The sequence below is a fragment of the Uloborus diversus genome, unplaced genomic scaffold, assembly GCF_026930045.1.
Source record: "Uloborus diversus isolate 005 unplaced genomic scaffold, Udiv.v.3.1 scaffold_16, whole genome shotgun sequence".
Taxonomy (NCBI): domain Eukaryota; kingdom Metazoa; phylum Arthropoda; class Arachnida; order Araneae; family Uloboridae; genus Uloborus; species Uloborus diversus.
Window position 1 is genome coordinate 879,905 of NW_026558307.1, and position 26,870 is coordinate 906,774.

A 26,870-nucleotide genomic window follows, 5' to 3' on the forward strand; every position below is an offset into this window, starting at 1 on the left:
ATGGATAAAGAGAGCGGCGCTGGAGAAATAATTGTTGCAAGTGTTGAAGAAGGCAGCAGGCTGTATGGAATAAAAGTATTGAGCCGAGATAATCAAAAAATTGACAGTAAGTTTCAAGTTTTCTACTTTTGTAGAAAACTTGACAGTAAGTTTTTTGTACTTTGACTGTAAAAAGTACTTTCTGTACTTGGACAGTACGTTTTAGTATTCTACTTTTGAATGTAATTAAAAAAGAGCTTTTCAGAAAATTCCTATTAAAATACAAGGAATGTTTGTGAGATGAAATGAGTTTGTTTGCTAGAGACTATTTTTTATGCTTCTATACCTTAACATTTTTTAAATGTTTTTTTTAAAAGGAGATTTGTTTAAATTGCGACAGAATGTAGTTATATTGTAATTAAGTACTATTTCAGGATTTTTGTTCATGCTGAATTGATTAATTAATCAGTTCTAACCAATTAATAATTTGCACTTGCAGATCGTCATCCTTGCCGGAATAACAATGGCTATTGCCAAAAGTTTTGCTTCCCTGTTCCATCCAACAACAGCCAAGGACCGGATCTCGCTGTCAAATGTGGTTGTCCATACGGTGAGCGTCTTGCCAGTGATAATCGAACCTGTCAGTCAGATCCACATGCTGAACCACCTGTTCAAGCCTGTCCTAATTCTTGGGATTTCACCTGTGACAATCAAAGGTGCATACCTAAGACATGGGTTTGTGATGGAGACGATGATTGCCTGGATAATTCTGATGAAATGCAAAATTGCACAAGTAAGTGTGATTGTTAAGTACTTTATTTGTTGAAGTAGAAGAGAAATGGTCTATGCATTTTAAATTTTGTTTATTTACCTATTCATTTAAATATATCCCCCCCCCTTTTTGGTTAGGCCTTATTTTTGATGCTACTATTGCAACTGTTGTAGAAAAAAAAATTCTTTTTTGCCACTATGAGCTTCTGAAGTTGCATGTCTTGGTTTTCTTCTGCTGGTACAATAAATATTGTGGAAACAATATTATTTCAATAAAACTTAGCAAAAATCAATACATTACCTAGTTTGGAATGAATTATATCATAAGTAGAAATAATTGTTCAATCTGTGTGATGAATTGTTAGTCATTACTAAAAACCTGTTATTATTAATACTAATCAGACCACAAAGTTAACTGGAGCAATAAGTACCTTAGATTTATTATCTTTCACATGTACCTTGAAAAGTTTCAGTTGCCCTCTGAGCTACTTATCCACTTAGTGAAAGATATTTTGTCTAATTTTCAAGTGTTACAAAATTTTGACCTGTTTTTTTATTTATTTATTTATTTATTTTTCAATAAAAACATTTAGGAAAATATAAATCTTTTAAAAAATGCCTGGATCTGGCAAATTTTTAGATTTTTTTTTTTTTTTCCACAACATGATTCTATTAGCTGTGTGTCATTTAGAGTAAGCATATGGACATCTTCCTTTTAGCCTCTCTTCCCTTCTGTTTTAACCTTTTTCTGGCTGGTGATTGTTGGTGGAAGCTCCTGATCGCCATGCTACTGATTGCTGTTTTTGAGTTTTGGGCTTTGTCTTAGATAATTGGAAGTATTAATTCATGTTAGTAAACTTATCAAATCAGTATACTCATAAGTATTAGAAATAGCATAAAATTTTACGAAATATGCTATCCTCATCGACTGCAAAATAAATTTTCAAGCTACATTGATTTGTTGCTCCATGACATTAAGAATTTACTCCATAGAAATGCGTAAAATAAAATCACTTAATTTTTATAAAACAATTTGCATTTAAATGTAATGTTCAAAAGTTTGCAATGTATTTCAAAAAATATTGTTCGGTAATTGAACTTTAATTTTTTAACAGAGACAACGTGCGGACCTCGTGAATTCGGCTGTGGTAGTGAGCGATGTATACCACTGTCCTTTAGATGTGACTCCGACAACGATTGTGGAGACCATTCTGATGAAATGGGATGTGGTATGTTACCAATTGATGTTGGGTGGTTTATTATTTTCATATGAAAATGTTTATTTGCCTAGGCAGAAAATGAACTATAATTGTGTGATTTAGCATTTGGAAACGTCTGTATTTTCTCTAAAAACCAGTTATTTGCTTTCAAAACAGCTTGAAACACTTAGTATAGATTTAATAGAGTTATCACTATTTTTTAAAATTATTTCATGAGCAGTACTGATAAATTATAATGTTATGTAATAATTTCTGAGATTGTTATTTCATCTATTGCATCTCTTTTTATTTGTACAAAAGAAAGAGTTTTATTCTATTTATTTATTTATTTATTGAATTTTCCCCATTTTTGAAATAGTTGAATAAAAAAAAATAGTTAAACTGAAAATTTTTGTCATAATGCTTATATTTTATGCTTGTATTGATAATCACAATCTTGTACAAACGGAAAAGGTGTACAGAACCTACTTATCAAATTGTTTGCACTAAAAAATCTTTTATATTTATAGATAAAATAAAAATTATATTTCTAAAATTGCAAGAGTATGTAAATGTTTTAGTATGCCTCTTTTTATTCTTAAAAGAAAGTGTTTCTGGTAACTGATATTAAAATGTGAAAATTATATGCAGAATTTGTCTTACTTGAAAAGTCATACAAGCTAGACTTGAAATAAATACCATAATGTCCTAAAGGGCTGTCTGTTTTTCAATTTCAAAATTCCATAAACCATTTTGTTTCTTATTTAATAACTAGCATAACTGCATTTTTGTTATTTTACAATAAGGTGAAAACTTTATTTTTAAGGAATTTATATTTGTATTATGTAGTAAATGTGACTAGTGAGATATTTTTGCTTTTTAGTTAATGTTACATGTAAAATATTTTCTCTTTGTAGTTACTGTAACATGTGAAATATTTGCTCTTTGTAGTTAATGTGACTTGCGAAGCTGCTGAATTCCCATGTGAGAATGGGAGGTGTATTCCTAAGTCTTGGAAGTGCGACTCTGAAAATGATTGTGGTGATGGATCTGATGAAGGAGATTTTTGTAGTAAGTGTTCCTTTTATTTATTAGTCTCTAAATCAGTCTGGTTATTTAGATTTTTTTTTCTTTTTAATGTTAAATTTGAGAAAAAAGATTATCTTTAAAATGTATTTTTTCCTCCTACAAAATGTAAAAGTCACAAGCAGAAATTTGTAATTATTATTATGTTTAGCTTTTTTAAAACCAGCCTGTTTTTTAGCCTTTTTATTTTTTTCTTTAAATACATTCTATATTTTCTTTATATGTTCTTCATGAAACACCAGTTGAAAAATAGCATGATATTCTGCATGATATTTATGACATTAAATATACCTAATTTTATTGTTTGCAATACATTAAAGCTATTTTAAATTATATGCACGGAAAATTATCTCTTGATTTTTTTTTTATTTGAGCTGTTTCAATATATTTTTTTTTTCAAATTCGTTCTTTTTGCAAAAAAATTAGAATCTTTATCCCCTGAAAATGTTTAATAAGATACCCTAATTATTTAATAATGTTTTGGTTTACTTATAGACCCTTACTAAACTTCTGGATAAAAAAGTTAATTAAATAAATTCAAAAAGTGTTTGTGTTTCATTTTTTCCCATTAGGATCTCACTTTAACCTGCCATTAAAAGATAAGTTTGAAGCATAAATTAATGAGAGCAAAAAGCATTATAAGTAAAAAGCATTTTCAAAATTTCATTATTATTATTATTATTATTATTATTATTATTATTTTAATTCTATTTCATAAAATAAGAAATATCTAAAAATTGAGTGATTTGATTTAGAGATGCATAAGTATCAATAATAAGTAACCAAGACATATAAACTTTATATTGTTTCTATTTTATGTTGTATAATAAAAATTACAGAGTTGAGAAACAAGGTTTATGCAACTTTTATTATATTTTGATATGGAATTATTCATAAAATCTTTGCTTACATGGCAAGCATAAGAGGCTTTAAAAAGAAAAGAAAATGAAAAAAACTAACTTTATTAAAAGTAAAGTATTTAGATTGTCTGTAAAAGAAATATTTTGAGAAATGGTGAAATGTTCAGCTTTTTGCTTAATCGTCTATTTTTATTGCTTGATCATTATTTATATGATATTTTAATTTCAAAGCTTAGCCAAGTTTATTTCTCATGACATTGTCCTGTGCGTTCACCTAATAATGTGTGAAAACATTCCAAATTTCTTTGTTATGACTATGTGTTTTATGTTTCAGCTGAAAAAACTTGTGCTTACTATCAGTTTACTTGTACTGGGTCTGGTCACTGCATACCTCAAAGCTGGGTTTGCGATGGAGACAACGATTGTTTCGATCAAGCTGATGAGCAGAGTTGTCCCCCAATATCTTGTACATCTACTCAGTTTCAGTGTGCAAACCAAAAGCAGTGTATACATGAGAGTTATCATTGCGATGGTGTATCAGACTGCCAAGATGCTTCAGATGAGCAGAATTGCCGTAAGCATGTTTTAATATTTTTTACTGATATCTTTTCTTTTTTTCCTTTTGTTTAAAGTTATTCTAATATTATCTTGGATGTATTGGATTCCTGCTGAAGTTTTTCAGGGTATTTTTTTGAGAGTGCTTACCTTGGTTGCCTTACTGAATCTGTCTATTTTAAGAAAGTAAATACATAAATAAAATTAAAGTAAACATACAATGGTTAATTATAAAATAAGGAGTATTCAAGCAACAGACTTGTTGCTTCAGTAAAGATTTGCATGCTGTAATTTTTATGTTTTCTGGAAACATTTTTTCTAGTGTTTACAGGTAAAAAGTTTTAGTGGAAATTAATTGCTATCCTTAACTGGAAATTGTTTGGAGGGGGGGGGGGGAGTGGAGGGGGAGAATTTCCAAAGCTATCAGTAGTGATACAATGTTGAGTGTTGAGTCGTCAATGTGTCTGAAAGGTAATGCATGCATGTTTAAAAACTCTTTTAAAAGTTGTTTCTAAGTCAGAAATTTTTAAAACTGTTTTAATTCTGCAACATGATTCAAAAAATGTACTGCATGATCATACAGAAATAATTATTGTTTATGGATTGTATATGTATTCATTTGTAGTAATATGATAAAAATTAAGAAGATTATCCATCAACACTTGATTTTAGAGTTAGTTGATGATAACTTTGAATTTTTTTTTCCCTAAAATCTAGGTGAAATTGAATGCCTGCTAAATCATTTTAAATGCAATAACACAAAATGTGTCTTCAAATCCTGGATATGTGATGGTGCTGATGATTGTGGTGATGGATCAGATGAGGATCATAGACATGCATGTGGTAAAAAGTTTTACTTAGTTTTATTTTAATTTAAATGTTTGCAGTAGCATTAAGCACACAGAAATCTTGCATGGTTTGTTTCCACTTTTATATCATTTAAGTAAAAACAGCAACAACTTTTTCTTACTCTGTCTGTTACCTTTATGGCATAGAACAGATGGTTATATTAAGTTTGAAAATGTTTGATAAAGTGGTTCTTTATTTCTGAAATAGGTCCAGCCCCTGAAAGCTGTCCAAGTGGCAAATGGGCTTGCCCCGAGGTTACGGGTCATTGTATACCCTTGACTAAGGTTTGCGATCAAACTTCAGATTGTCCGAATGATGCTGATGAAGGTCCTGGATGTAGTAAGAATAAAATTTTATTTTCCAGTGTTGAGTCAGTTTTAAGACTTGAAATTTACTCTCATTTCATAGAAACCTGAAAAAAATGTTGAAGACTTGAAACATTTTCACTCTTTAAAGAATATGGACTTAAAAAATAAAAATAAAAATCAATTGAAGATCTTTATTTTAAAATACTAAATTAAACTTTTTGAATTTTTTTCTGTTAAGCTGCTTAACCTGTTCTTTATTTAGAAAAAAAAACTATAAAGATAAATTTTAAAAAATCTCTATATCTATGTGTTTTGCTTATAAATAATCTATTGTAATTTTTTTTTTTTAATGAGCAATGTTCAGGAAACAAATAATATTCTTTACCTAACCCTCAAATGCCTGATTTTTTAAGACCCCCCTCCCTCCCCTTTTTTAGAATGTTCTTAAGCACTTATTTCTTGAAAATCAAAAGTGAAAAAGTTACTTAATTTTTCTTCCTTACATAGCCAATTTAAGCCATAACCAGATGTAATTTCTTTCAAGAAATAATTATTGTTAGTACGTTGTGATGTTCTTAATGTTTCACTTAGCTGCAAAACATTGCAGAATTATGTTGTGTTGATATCTTTGCAAAATCACTTAATGTTTCAATTTAAATCATACTTTGTTTCATAGCTGTGAAAACTTAATCTTCAAAAAATATGGGCTGCACTCATAATTGTTCCGAAACTCCCCCTGGTCCAATTTGCACCTGTACCCCTGGAAAAGTGTTGAATGATACGAAAACATGTGTAGGTAAGCTGTTGTATCTTAATTATAAATTTTGCTCTGTTGTATTGCCCTAATATAATAATTCATAGCTTCATAAATTTTAAGCCAAAAGGCGAACCCGAAAGAAAATTAGGGTAGGACTATTTGTAATAATTTGTTAAATTAAAAAGAGAAATAGAAATAGCTATATAATCCAGAAAAACGCTATGAAAGCAGCAATTATGATGTAATAAAATGCATATGATCCCTGCAATAGAAAGAAGTAAAAAGTGAAAAGTAATTATTTATTAATATTATTACAGTTCCATAAGAAAAGCTTTTAGTATCAAGTGATGCAATGGAGGATTTTTAACTTTTGTAATATCTATTTTGTTTTTAAAGAATATTTTCTTTCTTGGAAAAATTTTAGTGCTGAATTAATCCACTTTTTAGCTCAATGTATATTCTTTATTTTTTCTCTTCAGTAATTGTATTATATTTCTAACACCAGACATTTCGATTGTTATCTTTTAGAGAACAGAGTTTATTTTGATCTTATCTTCCCTTTCTCATTTTTTTCATTTTCATTCCTCCCTGAGAAGATTATAGTTTAATGATCTTTTTTTCTATCCTGAATTTATTTCTTTAAAATATTTTTCCTTCGGAATATGAATTTCATTAAATCAAAGGGTAATTTCATCAATTTATTTTGTCAAAAATAAGATCCTCGTAATGCTATCATTCTTGACATTTTAATTTTCTTTCATTTTGGACAAAAAACTAAAAAATCATTTTTCACTCAAAAACAAATTTCATGAAATAAAAATTTAATGAGTAAATATTTTGTATTGATGCATGATTTATATTCTGCTGTAAGTTTTGCCATTTTTTCTCAAGACAGAAGGAAATGTGACATTTGGAAAATATTTCATAAATATATGCTCTGTTTGGTGGCAAGATAGAATGAAAGTGAATAATGGGTTGCCAGAAAGTTGCCATTTTTGAAACTTTCTCTTTAAGAAAAAACTCAAGCCAATATTTGCCGTCTGCTTGGCACTGATTTGTTGATGTTGACGCCAAACACTGGGTCGTCACCACTGATTGGCATATTTCTTTCTTTATATTTATTCTATCTTTTCTGTGGATGCAATATAGATATGTTCTTTAGCCCTATTTCTGAAAAATTAGAATTCTCCATATCATTACTGAGATATTTTTCTTCCTTTCATTTAAAAAAAAAATATTGAAGAGTTGCAAGTATGAAACTTCACTTGATATAACATTGAAACATAGTAGAATTACTTCACTTGCTGAAAACTTGTTGCCTATAAATTAAAATATTATAATTGATTTTTATCTTCAGATTTTGATGAATGTGCAATGCCTGGACTTTGCAGTCAAGAGTGTATAAATACAAAAGGTTCATTCAAATGCCAATGTCAGGATGGTTATATTCTTACCGGTGATCGGCATAGTTGCAAAGCTTTAAGTAAGTTTGTATTCTTCAACATTGTATACTCCCGGAGCTTAATCTGAAAAAAAAGTCTTGATTTTTCATCACATGAAACTTTTATTTCAGATTGGAGCAGTGCATATCTGGTTATTTCGAATCGACGCTCTATATTGGTTGCTAACTTAAATACCACCACACTGGAAAGAGTCCTTGTGAGAGTTGAGAACGTGGTTGCTACAGCTTCAGAAATGGCCACTGGCACTATTTACTGGTCTGACATGGTGCTTAAGAAAATATTTCGTTTGAAGAAGGGAGGAGATCCTGAAGTGGTAAGAATAAAAATTATGCAACAGCAGTTTAAGGGTCACTCCACAGTATTTAGCTGTTAAAATGTCCCGTACATAAAGCTAAATTTTATAAGTGAAAAACTTATATGTTTAGAATCTTTTCAGTAAGAAAAACAGATAATAGGTATATGTATTATTTTTAATTCTCATTTGTATTTTTACAGTGAGAAAAATGTAAATATTTCGAAATTTAGTGTTATTTACAGGATATTTATCAGCCAAATACTGTGGAATAACCCTTAAACAGTTTCAAACCTCTTAACAAGGTGCCCCAAACTCAGAAGTTTTGAGAGGAGGAATGAAACTGAATTTTATTTAGTGATAAAATACAAACAAAGAAACATACTAAGATGAGAGTCATTAGACATCATTTCAAAATTCATTAAAAAAATAAAAATAAAACCTTGCAATTTTGCAATACTGTCACCAAATCTTACAAATCGTCAGTCAAAGTTCGCTTAATAAAAATTCTTTTTTTTTTGGGGGGGGGGGGGGAGAGGAGGTCAGAGTAACCTCTTGTGACCTCTCATCAGGGCTTGAAGATAGTGTAGCTTTTTTTAAACCTCCTAGTTAGATTTTTATTTACTTTTGCAATAAGCATTGAATATTGTAAAACAAAACTTCAATTTCTTTCATATATCTTCACTAAAAAATCTTGAATGCATTTCAACAGCTGAGATACCAGTACACTTAATGTTAGAAGACATATACTGATTTTTGCATGTTCACATTGTCCAATCCTACCAGATTTAGTCTTAAATTTATGATTTTTTCGTTATACTTCCAGTTCCTTTATGTTGTCCCTTAGGGATGATTGAGATAAGCGTGAAGTTAGTTTTAATGTCTAATAGCCTGTCATTTTAGGTTTTTGTTTCAAAAGTCAATTATTTTCAAATCAATGAGTAATAAAGTAAAATGAAACAATTAAGTATGAAAATGAAAGCAATATTGTCTTTCATGTAATTCTTCACTAGGTTGTTGGAAGTGGTTTGGATCTTGTTGAAGGACTTGCTGTAGATTGGATAGGAAAAAATCTCTACTGGGTAGACTCTCGTCTAAAGACTGTAGATGTTTCAACTTTGAATGGAGAACATCACATGGTTTTGTTAAATGAAAATATAAGCCAACCTAGAGGACTTTCGATCGATCCAAGTGAAGGGTAAATAGTCTATTCATTTTTTAAAAACATTGTGTAATTTACAAAAGCATAAATTAATATTTTGGTGTTTCAGGAAATGCAGTATGAGCATCAGTTATTTTGACTAAATATAACGTAAAAATAACTAAATGTAATATAAAAATGTTAATGCCCTTGCTTTTAAAGAAAAAAAAATTAAGGGCCCGTTGTGTACCCACTGCATTCAGAGAAAATTCTAAAATCTTTTTTTTTCTTTTGGAAATTACATTTGACAAAGAAGGAAAATGAAATGTAGTAAACTTGTTGCAATCAAAAATATTCGATTTCCATATGTGTATGTTAGAAGATTTTGTTTTTGCTGTTACAATTTTTGCAAATAGTTGCTTTTCCTCTGAATTAGTATTAATAAAACTTTGCTTTATATATATATATATATATATATATATATATATATATATATATATATATATATATATATATATATATATATATTACGCCTTATCCCACTTTTTTTTTTTTTTTTACAATCAATCATCTATACGAAAAATTCAAATTGGGGAGTTTGGTATTTCCTGCACTTTTGGTGCCGTCAAGCTTTTTACTGTAAATAATTGACTATATAAAATGTCTTTGTATATCAATTAGACAATGTAAAATTATATTAAAATGTGTCAATTTTTATTTCTTTACTGTTAAGTTAAAAAATCGAATTGGAAAAAATGTTCTAGTTTCCAACTTTCTTCAGAAAGTGTTATTCATGTTTTTTTTTTATATATTGCCCAGCATATTAGTTGCCCCCGCCCTCCTCCCGCCCCCTTTGTACCTTGTTTTTTATTCAAAATTTCTTGACATTACTGAATATGTTTAGTGTATTGTTTGCTTGTACAATCATCTCTTTTCCCCACAATAATGATTCGGTGTTATAAATTTCAGGGCACGTATAATGTTTTGGACAGATTGGGGTGAAAACCCAAGGCTTGAAAGTTGTGGAATGGATGGAACGCTCAGGAAAGTAATAGTGCACACAAAAATATTTTGGCCAAATGGACTCACCATCGATATTCCAAACAAACGTGTATATTTTGCAGATAGTAAATTGGACTACATCGATTTTTGCAACTATGATGGATCTGGGCGTCATCAAGTCTTAGCCAGAAATCATGTATGTAATCAAAAACTCATATTAATTTTCCAACGATGACACACATTTTATTGTCAGTAACAAAATATTGATCTTTGTTTTGGTTTCTTTTATAGTATCTTCTTCACCCTCATTCTCTCACTGTTTTCGAAGACACCTTGTACTGGACGGATAGACAACTCAACAGATTACTGTCATGTCATAAATTCAAAGGAACAAATCAGACTGGTATCACATCTAGTCAGCCAACCTCTTGGCATTCATGTTAGTCATCCCATTCTCCAACCACTATGTAAGCTACGCAGTGAAACAATTTAGTTCATTTTTTTAGAATTCCTGTTATATATAGTGAAAAAAGTTGTCCTGTCTTGCTCTTGGTTTTTTTTTTTCTGTAAGATGTAGATCATAACAAACTTATTGTTAAGACAAGTCTTTTTAGTATTTATGTACAATATTTATATCATTTTGTCTGAATTTTAATTTTTGAAATAAAAAAATCTTAATTAATCTTTTTCTAATTATTTTTAAAAACTGGGATTAATTTTATGATTTTTTTTTTTTTTTTTGTATTATGTAAAATAATAGGTAAAGCAAAATGGAGTGATAAATGTTGGGGGAGGGGTGGAGAGGCAAAATTGAATAAGTTTGTGAGTTGCTTGTTTCAGTGATGTTTAGTTTTCTGCAAATAATTATGTTTTGGAACTCCCCCCCCCCATAAAAATACCCCCTAAGCTTATAAAATAATAAAAAAGATAGGAATTGAAAATTTATGAATAAAACAGACATTTATTTGGAAATATACATGGAGAATTTGCACTTGTTTTATGGCTTACATTCAAAATTGCATTTAATAAAAAAAAAAAAAAAACTATGAGGTGAAATACACTTAGTCTTTTTCTTACCATGAGTAAGAATTTAGATTTAGAATCACAACTCACTCCAAAATAATTACTAATAATTTTATAGATGATAGCTGACTATTTGTTTGCCTTAACAACACATAAATTAATATTGAGATGTCTTTTTTTTATATTGTGTTGATGTTATTGTACAATTTGTGCTACTGGAAATCAAACCTTTAATGTTTAGCTAATTTTATTTTAATAAAGGTATTAGGTTCAATTCATCTGAAGTGTTTTTTTTTTGTGAGGGGGGGGGGGCGAAAGAATGTGAAGAAATTGGATTCGACTATGATTTAGAATTTGAAGCAATTGAATTAGATATTGATTTAGACTTTGAAGAAAGTGAAGTAGTGCACAAAGGAAAGAGGTTCTTGTGTTAATTATTTTTAAATTTTTGGTCAATGCAATATAGTTTTCTAAAGTAAAACTTGCAGTTATATATATTGCCCTGTTCTACAGTATTTTTGTAGTACGAGCTTCTAAAATTTCTGGACCAGGGTTACCAAACTGGGTGCCAGACCTAGGGTACTGTAAGAAGAGATGGGGGGGGGGATGCCAAAAGTGCCTATAGTATCAATATATCGGCATATAATAGAGATAGATATAGATGCAGTGGGAAAATTGTTATTCTTCAAAGGTTACCACAAGTCAAAAAAAAAAAAAAAAGGAAACCCCTGTTCTTGACGTTACATAAGTTTAAACATAAAAAAGTCAAAATACCTTTGATAATAATTAATTTTTCTATTTTTGCTTGTCACTTCTATACTTTGCGAATCTTGAATAATACATGAAAGAAAGACTTTCTATAGTTTGTATGAAGGAAATTTGCATATTTGTGTACTAACTGTACTCAATGTCTGTTGTGCATGCAATATAAATGTAAATTATTTTATTTAAGTGAAATTTTTTTTTAGCACAACAGAAGCAACTGTAATGAATTAACCATTTATGTTTTTAAAAAAAAAATGATTTTGCTCTCTCTTATAGCCATAAATCCATGTGAAAATGCAACTTGCAGTCATTTGTGTCCACTTTCGCCATCTCATTCTACTGGTTACACGTGCAAATGTCCTCCTGGCTTTGGTAGAGATACAAAAACAGCAGAAGGAAATTGTGTTCCTGGTAAGTACACATTTCTTAAGTATGTATTTCCCTGATAAAACCTGATTATTTGATCTTATTTGTTGTGTCCATGTTTGCTTTAAAAAATAAAAGTATAAAGTGGAAGAAACTTAACATACTTTGGTTGTTTAACATTTTTGCAACAACATGAAATCTATTACTTCACTTGGGGAGGAGTTAAAAATTATTTTTAATAATATTGTTTCCGTGCATTTTTTTAATTCTATATTTCTATAGATTTATTTTTCTTTGTATTTTTTTCATTTAGTATTATATTTAGTTTGTAATATCTTTTATTAATATGTGTGACAATTTAATAGCATGTAAATTATGCTTTCTTCTTACATGAAATACACCGCCAGCTCAGTCATTTCCAGCCGAGGACTGCAGTTTCGTGCTTATTAGCACTCATCAGCCCGGCATAGGAGTGACTGAGCTGGAGGTGAAAAACCTCTTAAGGAAGCAACTTATTGAATATACCATGCCTTGCCTTCAATTTTTGAGTTGAACCGAAGCATTGCTTCGGTCACTCGTCTGGTCTGTGCTAATTGTACATTAACTACCAGTTTGTTTGGCACTCTAGGCTTCCTTAAGACGTTTTCCACCTCCAGCTCATTCACATCCTATGCCGGGCAGATGAAGCACGAAACTGCAGTCCGCGGCTGGAATTGACTGAGCTGGCAGTGTGCATCATATATTTCTGCCTTAGCCCTGGCTATAGAGTGGTAACTTACTGAATATATTGCTTTCTTGTTATCTGACAAAGATCAAAAAAGAACATCAGACATCAAAATTGAACTATTCATTTGAAATCAAAACACTCTTGGATGGCCTAACACACAAAGTTGTCCGACTAGTATATGACCGCCGAGCTCAATTAAATTATGATAAAATATTTATGTCTGACTTTTCCCCTTGTTGTTTCATGCAGGACCGTTCATTATTTGTTTGTTGCCAATTTATTGTAACCATCAAATTTGCACCGCATGAAGGAAAAAGTTCTTCATTCAAAATATTTTGTATTGCAGTTGATACTCCATATCTAATGGTAATGAGAACCACACAGTTGGTGGACATGAGTTTGACTCTTGGTGACAAAATGACTGGCTATTTTACACCAGTGATTAGCATAGAAAATGGCTATGATTTTGACTATGACAAGAAAAAAGGACACATCTACTACATTCAATTGGAAGAAGATGACAAAGAGAATGCAAGTATTTTTAAATTTTATTTTATCATTAATTCTGTCTTCATTTATCTGTTTCATAAATGCAAAAAGCTTAAACATTTAACACATTTATTACATTTCAAAATAGCCACTGTCATTTTGTTTAATGATTTGATGAGGTATTGACAGTAAACTATTAAAAATGCTTTACTTCAAAATTATGATTTGCGACTTGAAGAACCATTAATCAGGTATTAATGAACAATTAAAATATAGCTGTAAAAAAGATTCCTAAATTTTTTTGTCTCTTGGACTACCTACTTATTTTTTAAAACAGTTTAAGTAGATTATTTCCTGAGGGTCATTCTAAAAGAATACATGTAAAGTAATGCCTTTATATTTGAACTTCAAAACTGAAACGAGGGTTTCACTCTTGCTATTCCAAACCAGTCAGGTTAAAGCAAAGCGTATGGAAAGGTCACACAATAATCGCCAAATATGACCTTAAAACAAAATTTTAATAATTTTTTATTTGTTTTTTATTTTTTCTGCTATCATGTATAATTCCCCATTCATATTCAACATTTCATGGCAAAGAAGTGTTCTGGCTACTAATATTAAATGTGCTACTTTTTACTAGTTGCAAGCACGAAGAATAGGAACTTACTGACACAAGTTTATGGAATATATTACTCTTTTTTTTTTTGTGAATACACTGAATTTAAGTTAAATCTGCAGGCCCGGATCTATAACTTTTGGGCCCCCCTGCAAAAATTCTGTTGGGCCCCTGCCCAGAGGCCAGCCATGTATCGTTGTAACGTTAATAAGTCTTAGTGCAAGTTTTTTTTTTTTCAATTCCTTGGGCCCTTAAGAGCATGGACACCTCTCCCTCCCCCACACTGCGGTGCCTGCGGGTACACAGATCCAGCCCTGTAAATCTGTTTTTATTGAACTTAAACTTTCAGCGCACACTTTTGTCAATGCAAGCTTACATTCACATGTGTTAGAATAATTATAAGTAAATGCTTTGTTCTTAATTTAATCACATGTATACATTTTCAGGGAACAATATACAGAGTATCATTAAGTGGAGGAAATCAAACCAAGTTTCTTGCAGATGGCTTTGTTGGGGCTCCCTATGTTCTGGCATTTGACTGGATCGGAAGAAACATTTATATTGGGAATCGAAAATCGTCAAATTTTGAAGTTGTTAAAGTAAGTGCAATAATGAGCTTGCCAGGTTGGATTATGAGTTTTTTAAAAATTATTGTTGATTTTGTTTTCAAATATATTATTAAGTAGAGCACTACTGGATTAAACCTTGGCATTTTAATTTGAACTTCACAAGCCTTGTAAAAAAAAAAGAGAGAGAAAGAAAGGAAGTAAAATTGCTCAGAAAAAAAAGAAGTGGGAGTATAATTGTCATGCGAATTTGTGAGCAAAAAATTTTATTTTGTATAAAACATTTATAAAATGAAAGTTACATGCATGGTTGTTAACACATATTCTGTTGTTGTATAAGGAGGAGGGAGTTGGAAAATAGTTCAGAGATAATGCATCTTAAAATCAGGAGTGCTCATCCTTCAAATTGCAATGCCACACTCTGCACCATGACCCCCTCCCCTCCCCCTGTTTAAATTCAGCAAACTGTTACATCTGAAACCAATATACCAATTCTGACTATTTATCTTGCTAAAAATAAGTTTTTACTTCAGTTCTTTTAATCTTCCCAAAGTGTGTGGTAATATATGGTTAATAAAAAATATTTATTTGCACATGGAAATAAATGAGCTGTTTGCTGATAATTTTTTTTTAAAAAGAAAATGGGAAATTTTTATTTAAAACTAGTTGTACATGATTGCAGATTTTCTTGTGATAACTTCTGTACTGTGGGGATTGAGTTAATTACAGTTAACTGGTATGTTTTTCAAGTCCAATTTGATCTCCAGGTAACTTAATCTCGCTTCATTCAGCAAACTCAGCCGGTGAGCTGAAATTTTGTTCACAGACCTTCTAAACAAACGGAAATTACTGTATATTTTTCACCAAATGGACTAAGGCACTGATTCACAAGTAATGAGGTGAATCAGACTGAGTGAAGCAATATTTTAGCCCCATGTTGGGAGTGGTGAAGTTTGAAATAATTTTGTGGAGTAAAATCAGAGATCCTTTTTATACACAGAGAAATGTGGATTGACAAGTAATACAGTTGCCTTTGTATGAGGGAAGAGAGAAGTCATTCACTGTGAATGGTTATGGAGGAAGCTATATAGCTATTAAAGCAATAAGTAATAAGAAAAAAAATTTAATATGTGTTTTTTTTGATAAGATCTAAGTTTGTACAATAATTAAAGGCAAGGAAGTTGCAATAGATTTATGTTGTAACACAGTGTAAACTGTAAATGTTAATATGTACATGTGCTTTCTTTTATGCATAAGAAAATGTTTCATTTAACTCAAATTCTAAAACAAAGATAAAACTAAGTAAATAAGTAGTAAATGAATAAATAAGAAGATAACTAATTTTCTTTTTATAGGTTGATGGTGAACAAGATTTCCGTCGAGTTATTTTGAGCAATGATGGTACAGAATTTGGTGTTGCTAAGCCAAAAGCTGTGGTATTAGATCCTGAAGGCGGGTAAATAAAATTTTTTATGTTCTGCCTTATTGCAATTGTAACCAGGTGTACTGTTTGAAAATAACCAGAAAAGCGTTTTCTCTGACTAAAATTGTATTTTAAACTCTTTCCAGGACATTATTTTGGTTGGATGAAGGCGGTGTAGGTGTTCCCATGAAGATTGCAGCAGTAAATATGGACGGTAATAATTCTCGCACTCTGCTGAAAGATGGGCTCAACAATTTAGAAGCACTGACTATAGATTTGTTTAATAAAAGACTTTATTGGAGTCAGAGATATGATGGAGGAGTAAGTCGTTTCATATTTAAACCTTTCCTGTATCATCATTATTAAAGCATAAAATTACAAGAGGGTTGCGTACACGTGTTTTGGGGTTGCAAGGGACCTTATTTTCAATTGCAGAAAGCGTCGAGCTTTTGACAAAGCTCAGCAGTTCAAAGAAGTTTTCTTTCATCTCTGTATTTGCAATCTTAAAATCAGTAATAATAAACCCAGCTTTTAAGATTTACAAGTGAAAGAAATTATTACTTATGTAATCAAGAAAATATTTTTCATGCTGTTGAGTGCTGCATATGGAAAAGATATTTAATTAGTTATTCAGATATGCCGATCGCTACGGATTATCCGTAGTTACTACGGAAAAAAATTTAAAAAGTAAGTTAACTACGAATTACGGAAAAGGCCCTTTTTTCTACGGAAAATTTTTGTGACATCAACAAACGCTAAATGCGATGAAAAAAAAAATGGCGATCGCCAAAGCGAGCGAGTACTGACGATTATGGAAGTCTGCAGTCGCAGACAATGGGAGATGGAGAAATGGCGACGGTAGAAAGCAAAAGAATCCGGTTCTAACCGGAAATTCTCCCCACCACGTTGGGTGATATTTGCAGCAACCCTGTTCGTTCGCTTGCTCCTTGCTTCGCACGTGTGTTTTTAGTCTCTGGTGTTTCTTTTCTCTGATTTGTTTATTTTCTTTAATGGATGGAAACACTCGATCGACGTCCCCTCTTCCCGAGAGTCGGGCTAAAAAAAAAAGTTGTCAGAAATTCACAGACGTTTATACCAATGAGTTTCCTTGCTTGGAAAAATTTATAATATCGGAAAATATGGCGTTTTGTACGATTTGTACAAAAAACTTCAGTTTGGCGCACGGCGGCCGCGACGATTGTCGGCGGCACGTTTCAGCGAAGTCGCATGTTGAAAACTCCAAGGCGGTGCAGAACACTAGAGAAGTCTCCACTTTCTTCAGAAAAAAAGATGAAAACTTGGAAGTCATCAAAGCAGAGTGTCTTTTCACTCGTTTTTTGATTGAGCATAATTTGCCCATTGCTACTGCAGACCATTCTAAACAGCTGTTTAAGGAAATGTTCCCGGACTTTTTTTTCTTTTTTCTTCAAGTTGTTTAAATTTTTAAGAATGATTTTTGTTGGAAAAAAAAAACAACCGAAGGAGGAATTAGTCAGCACAGCATGTTTAACTATCTTCTGTTTGGCTTGCAACAGATTTCTAGAATTCATGGACTCAGATTAAAAAGTTCAATTATTTCATCTTTTTTTTTCCTTTAAAGACTTTGCTTTAAATGTGTTTTAAAATAAGCTGTATATAAGTAACAGTCATCCTCATGTGAAAAAGGTATGTCATTTAAAAAATTTATATTAACTTTTGTTATTAGTTCTGTACATATGAATAAATATTTTGAAAATTGCTTTAAGCTTTTCTGCCATAGCACACAAAATTATTTAAGTGGATTCATAGTATTTAATATTAGATTCATGAATGCTCTTGATACAAAAAGGAAATCATACTTGCATTAAGCAGTGAAGAAATTCAAATTATTATCCAGTGTGTATTTAATTCCGTATTTCCTCTTATAATCTTGATGAACAAGTTTACTTGGTATGATACATATAACCTTTTAATTTTCGACGTCGCTATATGTTTGACTTTCGACTTTTGTGTTAGCGTTTGTCGGGCATTGTTAACTACTGATAAGCACTGAAAACTACTGAAAATTTTTTAAACTTCTACTGAAAGCTTGAATAAGAGAGTGGCATCTCTGGTTATTTAATGGACAAACTTTTTTTGTTTTTGGTTGAGTGAGAAAAAAAAATGAATAGTAATTCTATCCGAATTTGTCCCCTGCTAGAGTGAAGGAAGGAGATATTTTTCTTAAATCAATTTTTACCATCTGGCTCTGATCAGGAGAGTTTTTACCTCAAGAGAGTTTATTTCTTCATGGGTAGAACATTTTTTAAGAGGAGTTATTTAGAGCGTTTTAAATGATTTTGAAATAGAAATGACTTCTGTTAGGTATATTCTAATCAAAAAGATCCAGAACTAATGGATCACCTAATGTGGAATGACAATGCCAACTATATAAACATGCATTTTCATTCTCAAGCTGCCATTTTGCTTTCCTATTAATTTTAACTAGTTATTTAGTGCTTTTTCTATTGTAGTTCTTATCATTTCATACCTGAACTATGATCTTTTATTGTCAATAATTTTTTTAAAATCTTACTGTTAAATTGTTCCACTTTATTCAAATATCTGAAATCACAGGTTTAGATCAATATGCTTCACTTATTTGTTAGCTTTAATTTTGTGATACCTTATTTGTTTTAAACTTGTTTTCATGCTTGTATTACTAAAGAGATCACAGTTGTAAACAAATAAATATGATTATTTAAAGTCAACAAGGCTTTTATTGACAGAATAAAATTTATTGATGAGTCTTGCTAAAAGAGAAGTATTAATGATTGTATAATATTTTAAAAAATAAAATATAACAGATACTGTTAATTTTTCACATTATACATTTTTAAATTAATAATTGCTTCATTATTTTTAGATATTCAGTACATCCACTGACGGGAAAGATAAGAAAAGCATTGTTACAACAGGAGTCGCCAAACCGCAAGGTCTTACTGTGCGTAACAATCGATTGTACTATTTGGATTCGCTCTATGAGAACATAGTTCAAGTGACCCTGCCAGATGGAAACAATCCTGTCATCTTAGAGGACAATGCTGCTGGATTAATCACAATGAAAGTGTACAGTAAGCGACCATGTAAGTAAATATTATTATTGTTTCCATCAGGTGCTATCAATACATATTGGCACAAGCACACATAAAGGTTGTTTGTTGCCAAGCAACAAACAATTTTTAAGTGTAGTTTTATGGTAGCAGTTTATATACATTAGAATCCTATTTTAAAGGAGACATGCTAAATTTTTCATGCCTTAACTGCAGGTTAGTACATTGGTATCAACTACGTTAATGTCATTAATGAGTTTTTTAAACAAATTCTGAAACTATAAGTACAAAAAGTAATCGTAGATTATATATTTTTAAATTTTATGTATGTAACTTTTTTTTTAGCTTCTGACAATCATGAATGCAATAAAAACAATGGTGGCTGCCAGCAGCTGTGTATTCCCCTTGCAAATAACAGACGAAGATGTTTGTGTGGTACTGGCTTTCAATCTAACGGGGAAACAGAATGTAAGGCATACCAATCTTTTGCCATTATTTCTGAACTTGAGAAGGCTCGAGGATTCAGTTTAGAGGATCATAGTGAGCCCATGGTTCCTATATCTGGAACAGGTAAGAACTTTTTTTTTGGTAATTTTTGGAAACAGTTTTACTTTGAGAAACTTGAAAACAATGAAAATAAATACAACTCTATTCATCCATTATTTGTCAAATATTTACCTGTATATTGGCACTTGAATAAATTTAATCTAGTTAAAGTACAAAAAGAAAGATCATCAAGTTGAATTTTTTGAAATTTTTGATTCTTTTTGTAAAAATGTCTGCGGAATACCATGGAAGAGATTTGATAACTAACATCCTTCATGTATTTGTGCTATTTCTTTAATTAAGTCATTATATTCAATTATATGCATTGTATTTCTTTTTATTCGAATGGAAATTCTTTATTTGGTAATTTTGAAAGTTAGCCGTTCTCAAGTCATATTTTAAATATTTTTTCAAATCTTAAATAAAACTTTTGTTACAGGTCATAACATCCTTCACTTGGACATCCACTATGCTGAAAATGACATATACTGGGTGGAATTCAATCAAGGTGAAAAGAATGGCATTTATCGCATCAAACCTGATGGAACTGACCTTCAGCACATCATCTCGGATGGCATTGGAAGCAATGGCGTCAGAGGATTGGCAGTTGATTGGGTTGCTGGTAACACAATACTAATGTTTATTTTTACAATTAATTTAATTTTCAGTAGGTGGTAAAATAATCATTTTGAATATATTTGTTCCTGTCAATAATGCTATTAAACCCAACTGTTGCCAAAAAAAAAAAAAAAAAAAAAAAAACCAGGACACTATAAACATTTTAATTTCATTTCAAGTTTGCTGTATTTTCCTCATAATTTATAACTAAAGTAATCTCTGTACATTAAAAAAAGTAGAGTCAAAGAACTTTTGAAAAGATGTCTGTGGTGCGCCTGCATCCAGGAGACCCCAAAATGTTGGTAGATTAAAAGTAAAATTAAAATTTTCAAAAAGTAAATTAAATTTAAGCCGACCAGAAGTTCTTAGTTTGGTTACTGGCATCTAGCAGAGGATAGAGCCTCTTAGCATTAAAAAAGAATTGGGGGGGGGGGGGGGAGGGAATTATTAAATTTTTTATTAAAGGAAGTTTAATCTACTTTTGATAATTTTCTTAATATTTAATATAAATAACACCTAATAGTAATCATTAAGAACAACAAAAAAGAACCTAATGCTGAAACTCCAAAAAAATTTCAATGATAATAATTCATGTTACATCTAACACCTAATAGTTTGATCATTATTATTGTTATTTTTTAAATTCCTTGTTAATGGTGAGAGCACAACAGCAATTGGAGTACTAAGCTAAATCTAACATGTAGAGATGAATATTGTTTACCTCTTATTTACCAAAAGGGAAAAAAAAGTTTATTTTCTAAGATTTAATACAAAATATTTTTATTATTTATTTTGACTAATCTCATTATTTTTTTTATTACTCCTTAAACAAAAAAAAAAAAATAAAAATAAATAAAATAAAATGTTGTCATTTGTCTGAAATGATTTTATTGTCTTTTTTTAACTTTTTTTATTTGAGAATCTTTGTTTATTCCACAGGTAACTTGTATTTCACTAATGTCTTCCCTCATGAGACCTATATTGAAGTGGCATGGCTTGATGGTTCAAAAAGAATGGTGCTTCTTAAAACCACCACAGATTCACCCAGAGAGATAGCTGTAAATCCAATAAAGAAATTCTTGTACTGGATTGATTATGGCCAGTATCCAAAGATTGAAAAGGCATACTTGGATGGAACGAATCGCATTCCCATTGTGGTCACTGGAATCAGCAGTCCCAGAGACCTTGCAATTGACATTGAAACTCATGACGTGTATTGGGTGGATTCAAAGGAAGATGCTATACAAGTATGTACTTTTCCAGTTTTTTTTTTTTTTTTTGAGAAATATATAATAATGGTTTAGTCTGTTACAGATCAAGTTGAAGTTTTGCTTAAAAAAATAATTTATAAATACAATCTATGTATGAATTTCTCCAATGACACATTATTTGAGCTTATTACTTATTTTTTAATGGCAACAATTTAAACGTAAACAAATTGATATGCCAACAAACAAGCGCCATTGAAAGTTTCCAATTTCAAAACATTTGATTATTAGTGCAAATTTTTGCCATGTTTGATAACTTCAGTTAGAGGAAAGGAGATCTGAAAGAAATACTGATGACAGAAACAGGTGTCTAACAGAAAACTTAATTTAGCATAAAAATTCATTGCAAAATGCAATAAAGTCATTGTATGACTTGTGTATGGACAATATTCAAAAGCAAAATTGCTCCAAATTGTCTGATGGAGATATTTTGATAATTGGTAAATTGGCATGGTCATCAAATTTTTGGTGTCAATAATTTCATTTTGGTAACCCTATTACTGCATGGTAACTCTAGGCACATGGATACTTTGCTACTCTATGTATGCATATGCAAAAGAAAAGCATTCTGGCACAGGCACTGATGCCAAAAACTTGACGCCAATAGATGAAAATCGCCAATTTCCCAATTACCAAAACCTTCCCTATCTTCTCCTTTATTATGAAACTATTAGTCAATCAGCAGTTATATACCTGATTTCATGTTCGGGATTATGTTTGAAAATCAATGGTTTTCAAAAACAAATTTTGGGTTCAAATGCAAGGAAAAAGATAAGCAATCGTTTATATACATATATATTTATATATTTTCAATTCTTACTATGAAAAGTATGTTCTACCACATAAAGAAATTTTAGATTTTTCTCTCTGTTGTAAATTTTTACTTTACAAACAGATCTAATTTTAAAATTTATGTTCTCACTCGTTTAACACTATAAACTCAAATGTTTTTAATGAAAAAAAATGTATTTCTCTAAAAAATATGAAAAGATGACACTATTGTGTGATGCAGCCAAGATTGACCACTGGCTCCCCCAACCTTATGTTCAAGGACTCAAGGGTTAGAAATTGTTGCCTCTTTTTCAAAATTTAGATTTATTTAAGAATCAACACTCTTGCAAAGAAATGGTACAATGCAGCAAATTGTACAAAATTATTACTCATACTTAATTAAATACGTATTACCTTTACAACTGGAAAATTAGCCATTTTTGTTGAGTTTTTGAATATCCTGGCTTTCAGGTTCTATTGATGCAGTTTTGGATATCATCGCTTTCACGAAATTTTTTTTGGATATCATCTCCCTTTTACGAAATTTTTTTGGATTTCCTCCTTTTTGCTCTCTGACCACTCTCATCCCTGTAACTGGTTTTGAATAGCAGAACAAAAAGTGGCGTGTTTTCTTTTATTGGACTGATGTTTCTTCCCAGCCGGCTTTAAAAATATGAAAATAAAGTGAGTTTCCGCCTTAGAGGATGGTATCGACCATGTCCCCACTTAATTCTCATTGGCCGTGACAGTCTCTGAAACTCATGGCGACAAAGAGGGCGCTACAAGGGAACCCCCGTTTCCTTTTTGTTGCCATTGATTGGTGGATGCAGGGGTTCTGCTCAGCGCCTCTTGGCGTCCAATCAAAAATAAACTTTGAAATGTTGACATTGATTGGTGGCAGCATGAGCTGCATCCGTTTGACACGGAAGAGTCGTGAATTATCGAGGCCCTTTAAGCATCAGGGCCATCTATTGGGACCATGTATTGACGTAACTTAAGCGAATCGCACTTAGAATTTTTATCAAGCAGATTTCTTGAAAACTGCTTCTACATTAAAATTGTTTTTTTTTTTTTTGTTTAAGGGGAGGAGGGGTGGATTTAGTTTCAGCTTTGTCAAGCAACATTTCTTTAGTTTCAGTAACATTTCTTTATTTTTTTAACTGTACGAAAGTTTTTTTTTTAACTTCTCGACCGGTCATTTCGTTACTTATGGCTGCACTCATTTTGATGGTTCTGAATTTTAGAAGGTGTCCAAAAAGGGAAAATAATGGGATGAAATGATGGAAAGAGCCCTTTTGCTTGTAGAAACGGTGTGGCGGAAATATTTTAGTACCTATGATAAACCTAAACCTCCCCCCGCAGACTCCATGACGTCAACATGAATGCTGTCGAAAATGAACAGGCAGTCGAAAAACACTTCTTCCCTTACGTAATGAAAATTATTCGGTCAATCATTCGGACACGTGAGTGTCCGATTCGGACATCCGTCCTCCTGCTTTCCGATTGCCCTAGCGAATAATCTATCGCACAGATCTCATCTCGAGCTGAAAGCGGGAATGGGAGAAAGCGATGGAATTCAATTTTTTTCCCCCGTAGGCAATTGTGGAGTTGAAAACGAATGGAACCAGAATGCTTAATGTAGCTAAGTGGAGTTTGGCACTTGTTTGTCCAAAGTTTGGAGTTTTGTCCAAAGACTCCAAAAGATGTTGGCTCGTGAGGATTTCATTGACCATCTTGTACTTCCATGTGAGAGTACACCAGTGAGATCTACCACTCAATACCAAGTAGGAGATTTGTTGGGCACATTGAATGGATTAACAGCAATCTTGGGATTAGAGAGTGGATGGAAGGACAAAGTTTGCCTTGTGAATGAATGGACACAGACTTTCTTGTGGCGGACATAGAACTGAGAAAGAGCCCAAAACATCTCACAGAGGGTGTGGCATTGACTTTGTCACCTGAATGAAGTCAGATTAAAAATTGAGTGCACGAAATTTTACCGGTGAGTGCTTCAGTGACATGCCAAAGAGGCCCGAGCAGGGTTGGGTTGCTGGTGGAATGTCAAGTGGTTGCAAGTGCTCTATTTTATTAACCCCAAACCACGTTCAGGGAACTCTTGCTGAATGAAGGGGGGGGGGGGCAATGTGACCCCCATTGCCCCCCCTAGGAATCCACAACTACCAAATCTGATACGATGGGTCTGTTTAAAAAAAAGCTGATACGAAAACTGAACTGCAATAGCAGATCAATCGCTGTTAAAACCCAAATTTCTCGGTGCGTCCTTGATGAATTTATTAAATTGTCTGGGCCAGTTAATGAGGTACAAATGACCAAAGAAATGAGGAACAAAGGAAAAGATTAAAACAAAATAATAAAACATTTTAGAGGAGGAAGTAAATTTTTAAAAAGGAAGAAAATGTTTCTCCAAAAAGACGTAAAGGAAACCGATGCAAAAGCAAATCATTTGGCAGATGAGGCTCAAAAATCAAAGGACATTAACTTGCTCATTTAATCATGTGAACTATGGAAAACACTAACTCAAAAAGAAAAGAAATAAATTCCTTGGATGTATAATTAAAGGAAAAATGTTCAGAATTAGGGATATTTAATCTGATTGCTAGTTTTTGATTTCCCCCCCCCCTTTGATTTTATTATGTCACATTTTTAGGGATTTTTGTTATTTTTGTTGTATCTTTTATGTTCTATATTGTTCATTATCGTCTAATAGATTGAATTTAACAATATGTGCACCAATTTACTGAATTTTATTCAGAGATCCTTATGTTTTGGTCTATACAAGTCCTTATAAGGCCTTACTTTTGTTTTAAAAAAGTGTGTATGAACCCTGTATTAATTACTACCCAATCACTTCAGAAATAATTAATATGGAAAGATATTCCTATTAGCTTTAAAACTACCACCACCTTTCATTTAAATAGCAACTCACAGGGGTAACGCCCCCCCCCTGCAAGTTCAATAGCGTAAAATCAGCCCCCTGCTTAAATTTTCCTCAACCCTCTTTTCCTTTTTTATTTTTTAGCTCCACTTTTGTATTTTATGTTTTTAAATTTTTATTTATTTTTTAACTTTAATAATTTAAGTTTTGTTGCCAGTTGCATACACACATTTACACATACAAAATAAATGAATTGTAGACGGAATTAAATTAAAAAATACAAATGTGTTTTATGTGTATTTTTCTACATTAATCTCACTGACAAACTTTACGAATGATGGTTCACTCCGGCATCAGACTATCCATTTATACTGGTGTCGTATTTTTAGAACTGAAATCAAGGGAAATGTAATAATTTGAATTTTGACATGTTGAATTCAAATTATGTTTTTCGCAATCACGAGTGTGTGTATGTAGGCGTGTGTGTTTGTGTGTGTGGGGGGGGGGTATGTGTGTTGTGTGTAGGGGTATGTGTATGTGTGTGTAGGCATGTGTGTTTGTGTCTGTGTGCAGTCATACGTGTGGTGAGTAGTTGTGTGTATGAATATGTGTGCATGTCGGGGGGGGGGGGGGATATGCATATCTGTGTGTAGGCATATGTGTTTGTGTCTGTGTGCAGGCATGAGTGTGTTGGTAGTTGTGTGTATGTTTTTGTGTGTATTTGTAGGTGTCTGTATGTATGCATGTATGTGTGTATGTTTTTATGTGTGTATGTGTGCAGGCATGAGTGGGTGGGTAGTTGTCTGTATGTGTATGTGTGTGTTTATGTGTAAGTGTCTGTGTGTATGTGTGTGTAAGTGTCTGTGTGTATACGTGTGTGTGTGTGTAGTTGTGTATGTATGCGCTTGTGTGTAGAAAATGGAGGCAACCCGGAGACGGCTTTCGCAAGAGGAGCAGCATCGGGAGGAGCCGGTCGACGGTGATGGTGCGGAGGGAGGCGGTGGGGAAAATAAAATGATGGGACACCAAAACAGTCAAGTGAGAACAATAAGCAATCGTGATTGCTCAATAATTTGAGTTAAAAATAACACCAGTGACCACCAAAATCCCCCCCCCCCCCCAGCCTGACAGCTCAGCTGTCGTGGAAACTGAATTCTGATGATTTTCTTTCTCTTCCACAGATGATGCCCTGGATGCCCCCTCCTCTCCGACCGTGGACGCCCTTCCGAAACCCCACACATGGCGCCGGTCTTCTCCCTCCTCATCGGCAATCCCCCAGACGGCACACCACGGACGGCGGCCCTCTTCCTCATCCTCCTCCACCTCCTCCTTGGAGCCACAGGAGGAAATCAACATGGATGCCGTCGACCTGGACTTCGCCGCCCCGGACGACGCACGCCCCTCGGATGCCATCGGCCCGCCTGCCGCGAGTCGTTTTGTTGCGGCGGGTGATGGGGACGTGA

At 32.2% G+C, this 26,870-nt stretch overlaps 1 protein-coding gene across 1 annotated transcript; it reads left to right on the forward strand.

Annotated features, from left to right (window-relative positions):
• On the forward strand, positions 1 to 26,870 carry LOC129233086 (low-density lipoprotein receptor-related protein 2-like). The gene is made up of 20 exons (XM_054867151.1): positions 1 to 106; positions 479 to 772; positions 1,866 to 1,979; positions 2,901 to 3,020; positions 5,507 to 5,638; positions 7,722 to 7,847; positions 7,938 to 8,140; positions 9,133 to 9,317; positions 10,230 to 10,458; positions 10,554 to 10,701; positions 12,327 to 12,461; positions 13,490 to 13,674; positions 14,695 to 14,847; positions 16,170 to 16,270; positions 16,384 to 16,558; positions 19,122 to 19,341; positions 19,654 to 19,878; positions 20,294 to 20,476; positions 21,412 to 21,719; positions 26,589 to 26,870. The coding sequence occupies exons 1-20, from the start codon at positions 1 to 3 to the stop codon at positions 26,868 to 26,870; spliced, it is 3,624 nt and encodes a 1,207-aa protein (XP_054723126.1).

Coding starts and splice junctions, on each gene's coding strand:
- LOC129233086 (XM_054867151.1), top strand. CDS start 1: ATGGATAAAGAGAGCGGCGCTGGAGAAATAATTGTTGCAAGTGTTGAA. Junction 107..478: donor AGATAATCAAAAAATTGACA/GTAAGTTTCAAG, acceptor TTGCACTTGCAG/ATCGTCATCCTTGCCGGAAT. Junction 16,559..19,121: donor GTCAGAGATATGATGGAGGA/GTAAGTCGTTTC, acceptor CATTATTTTTAG/ATATTCAGTACATCCACTGA.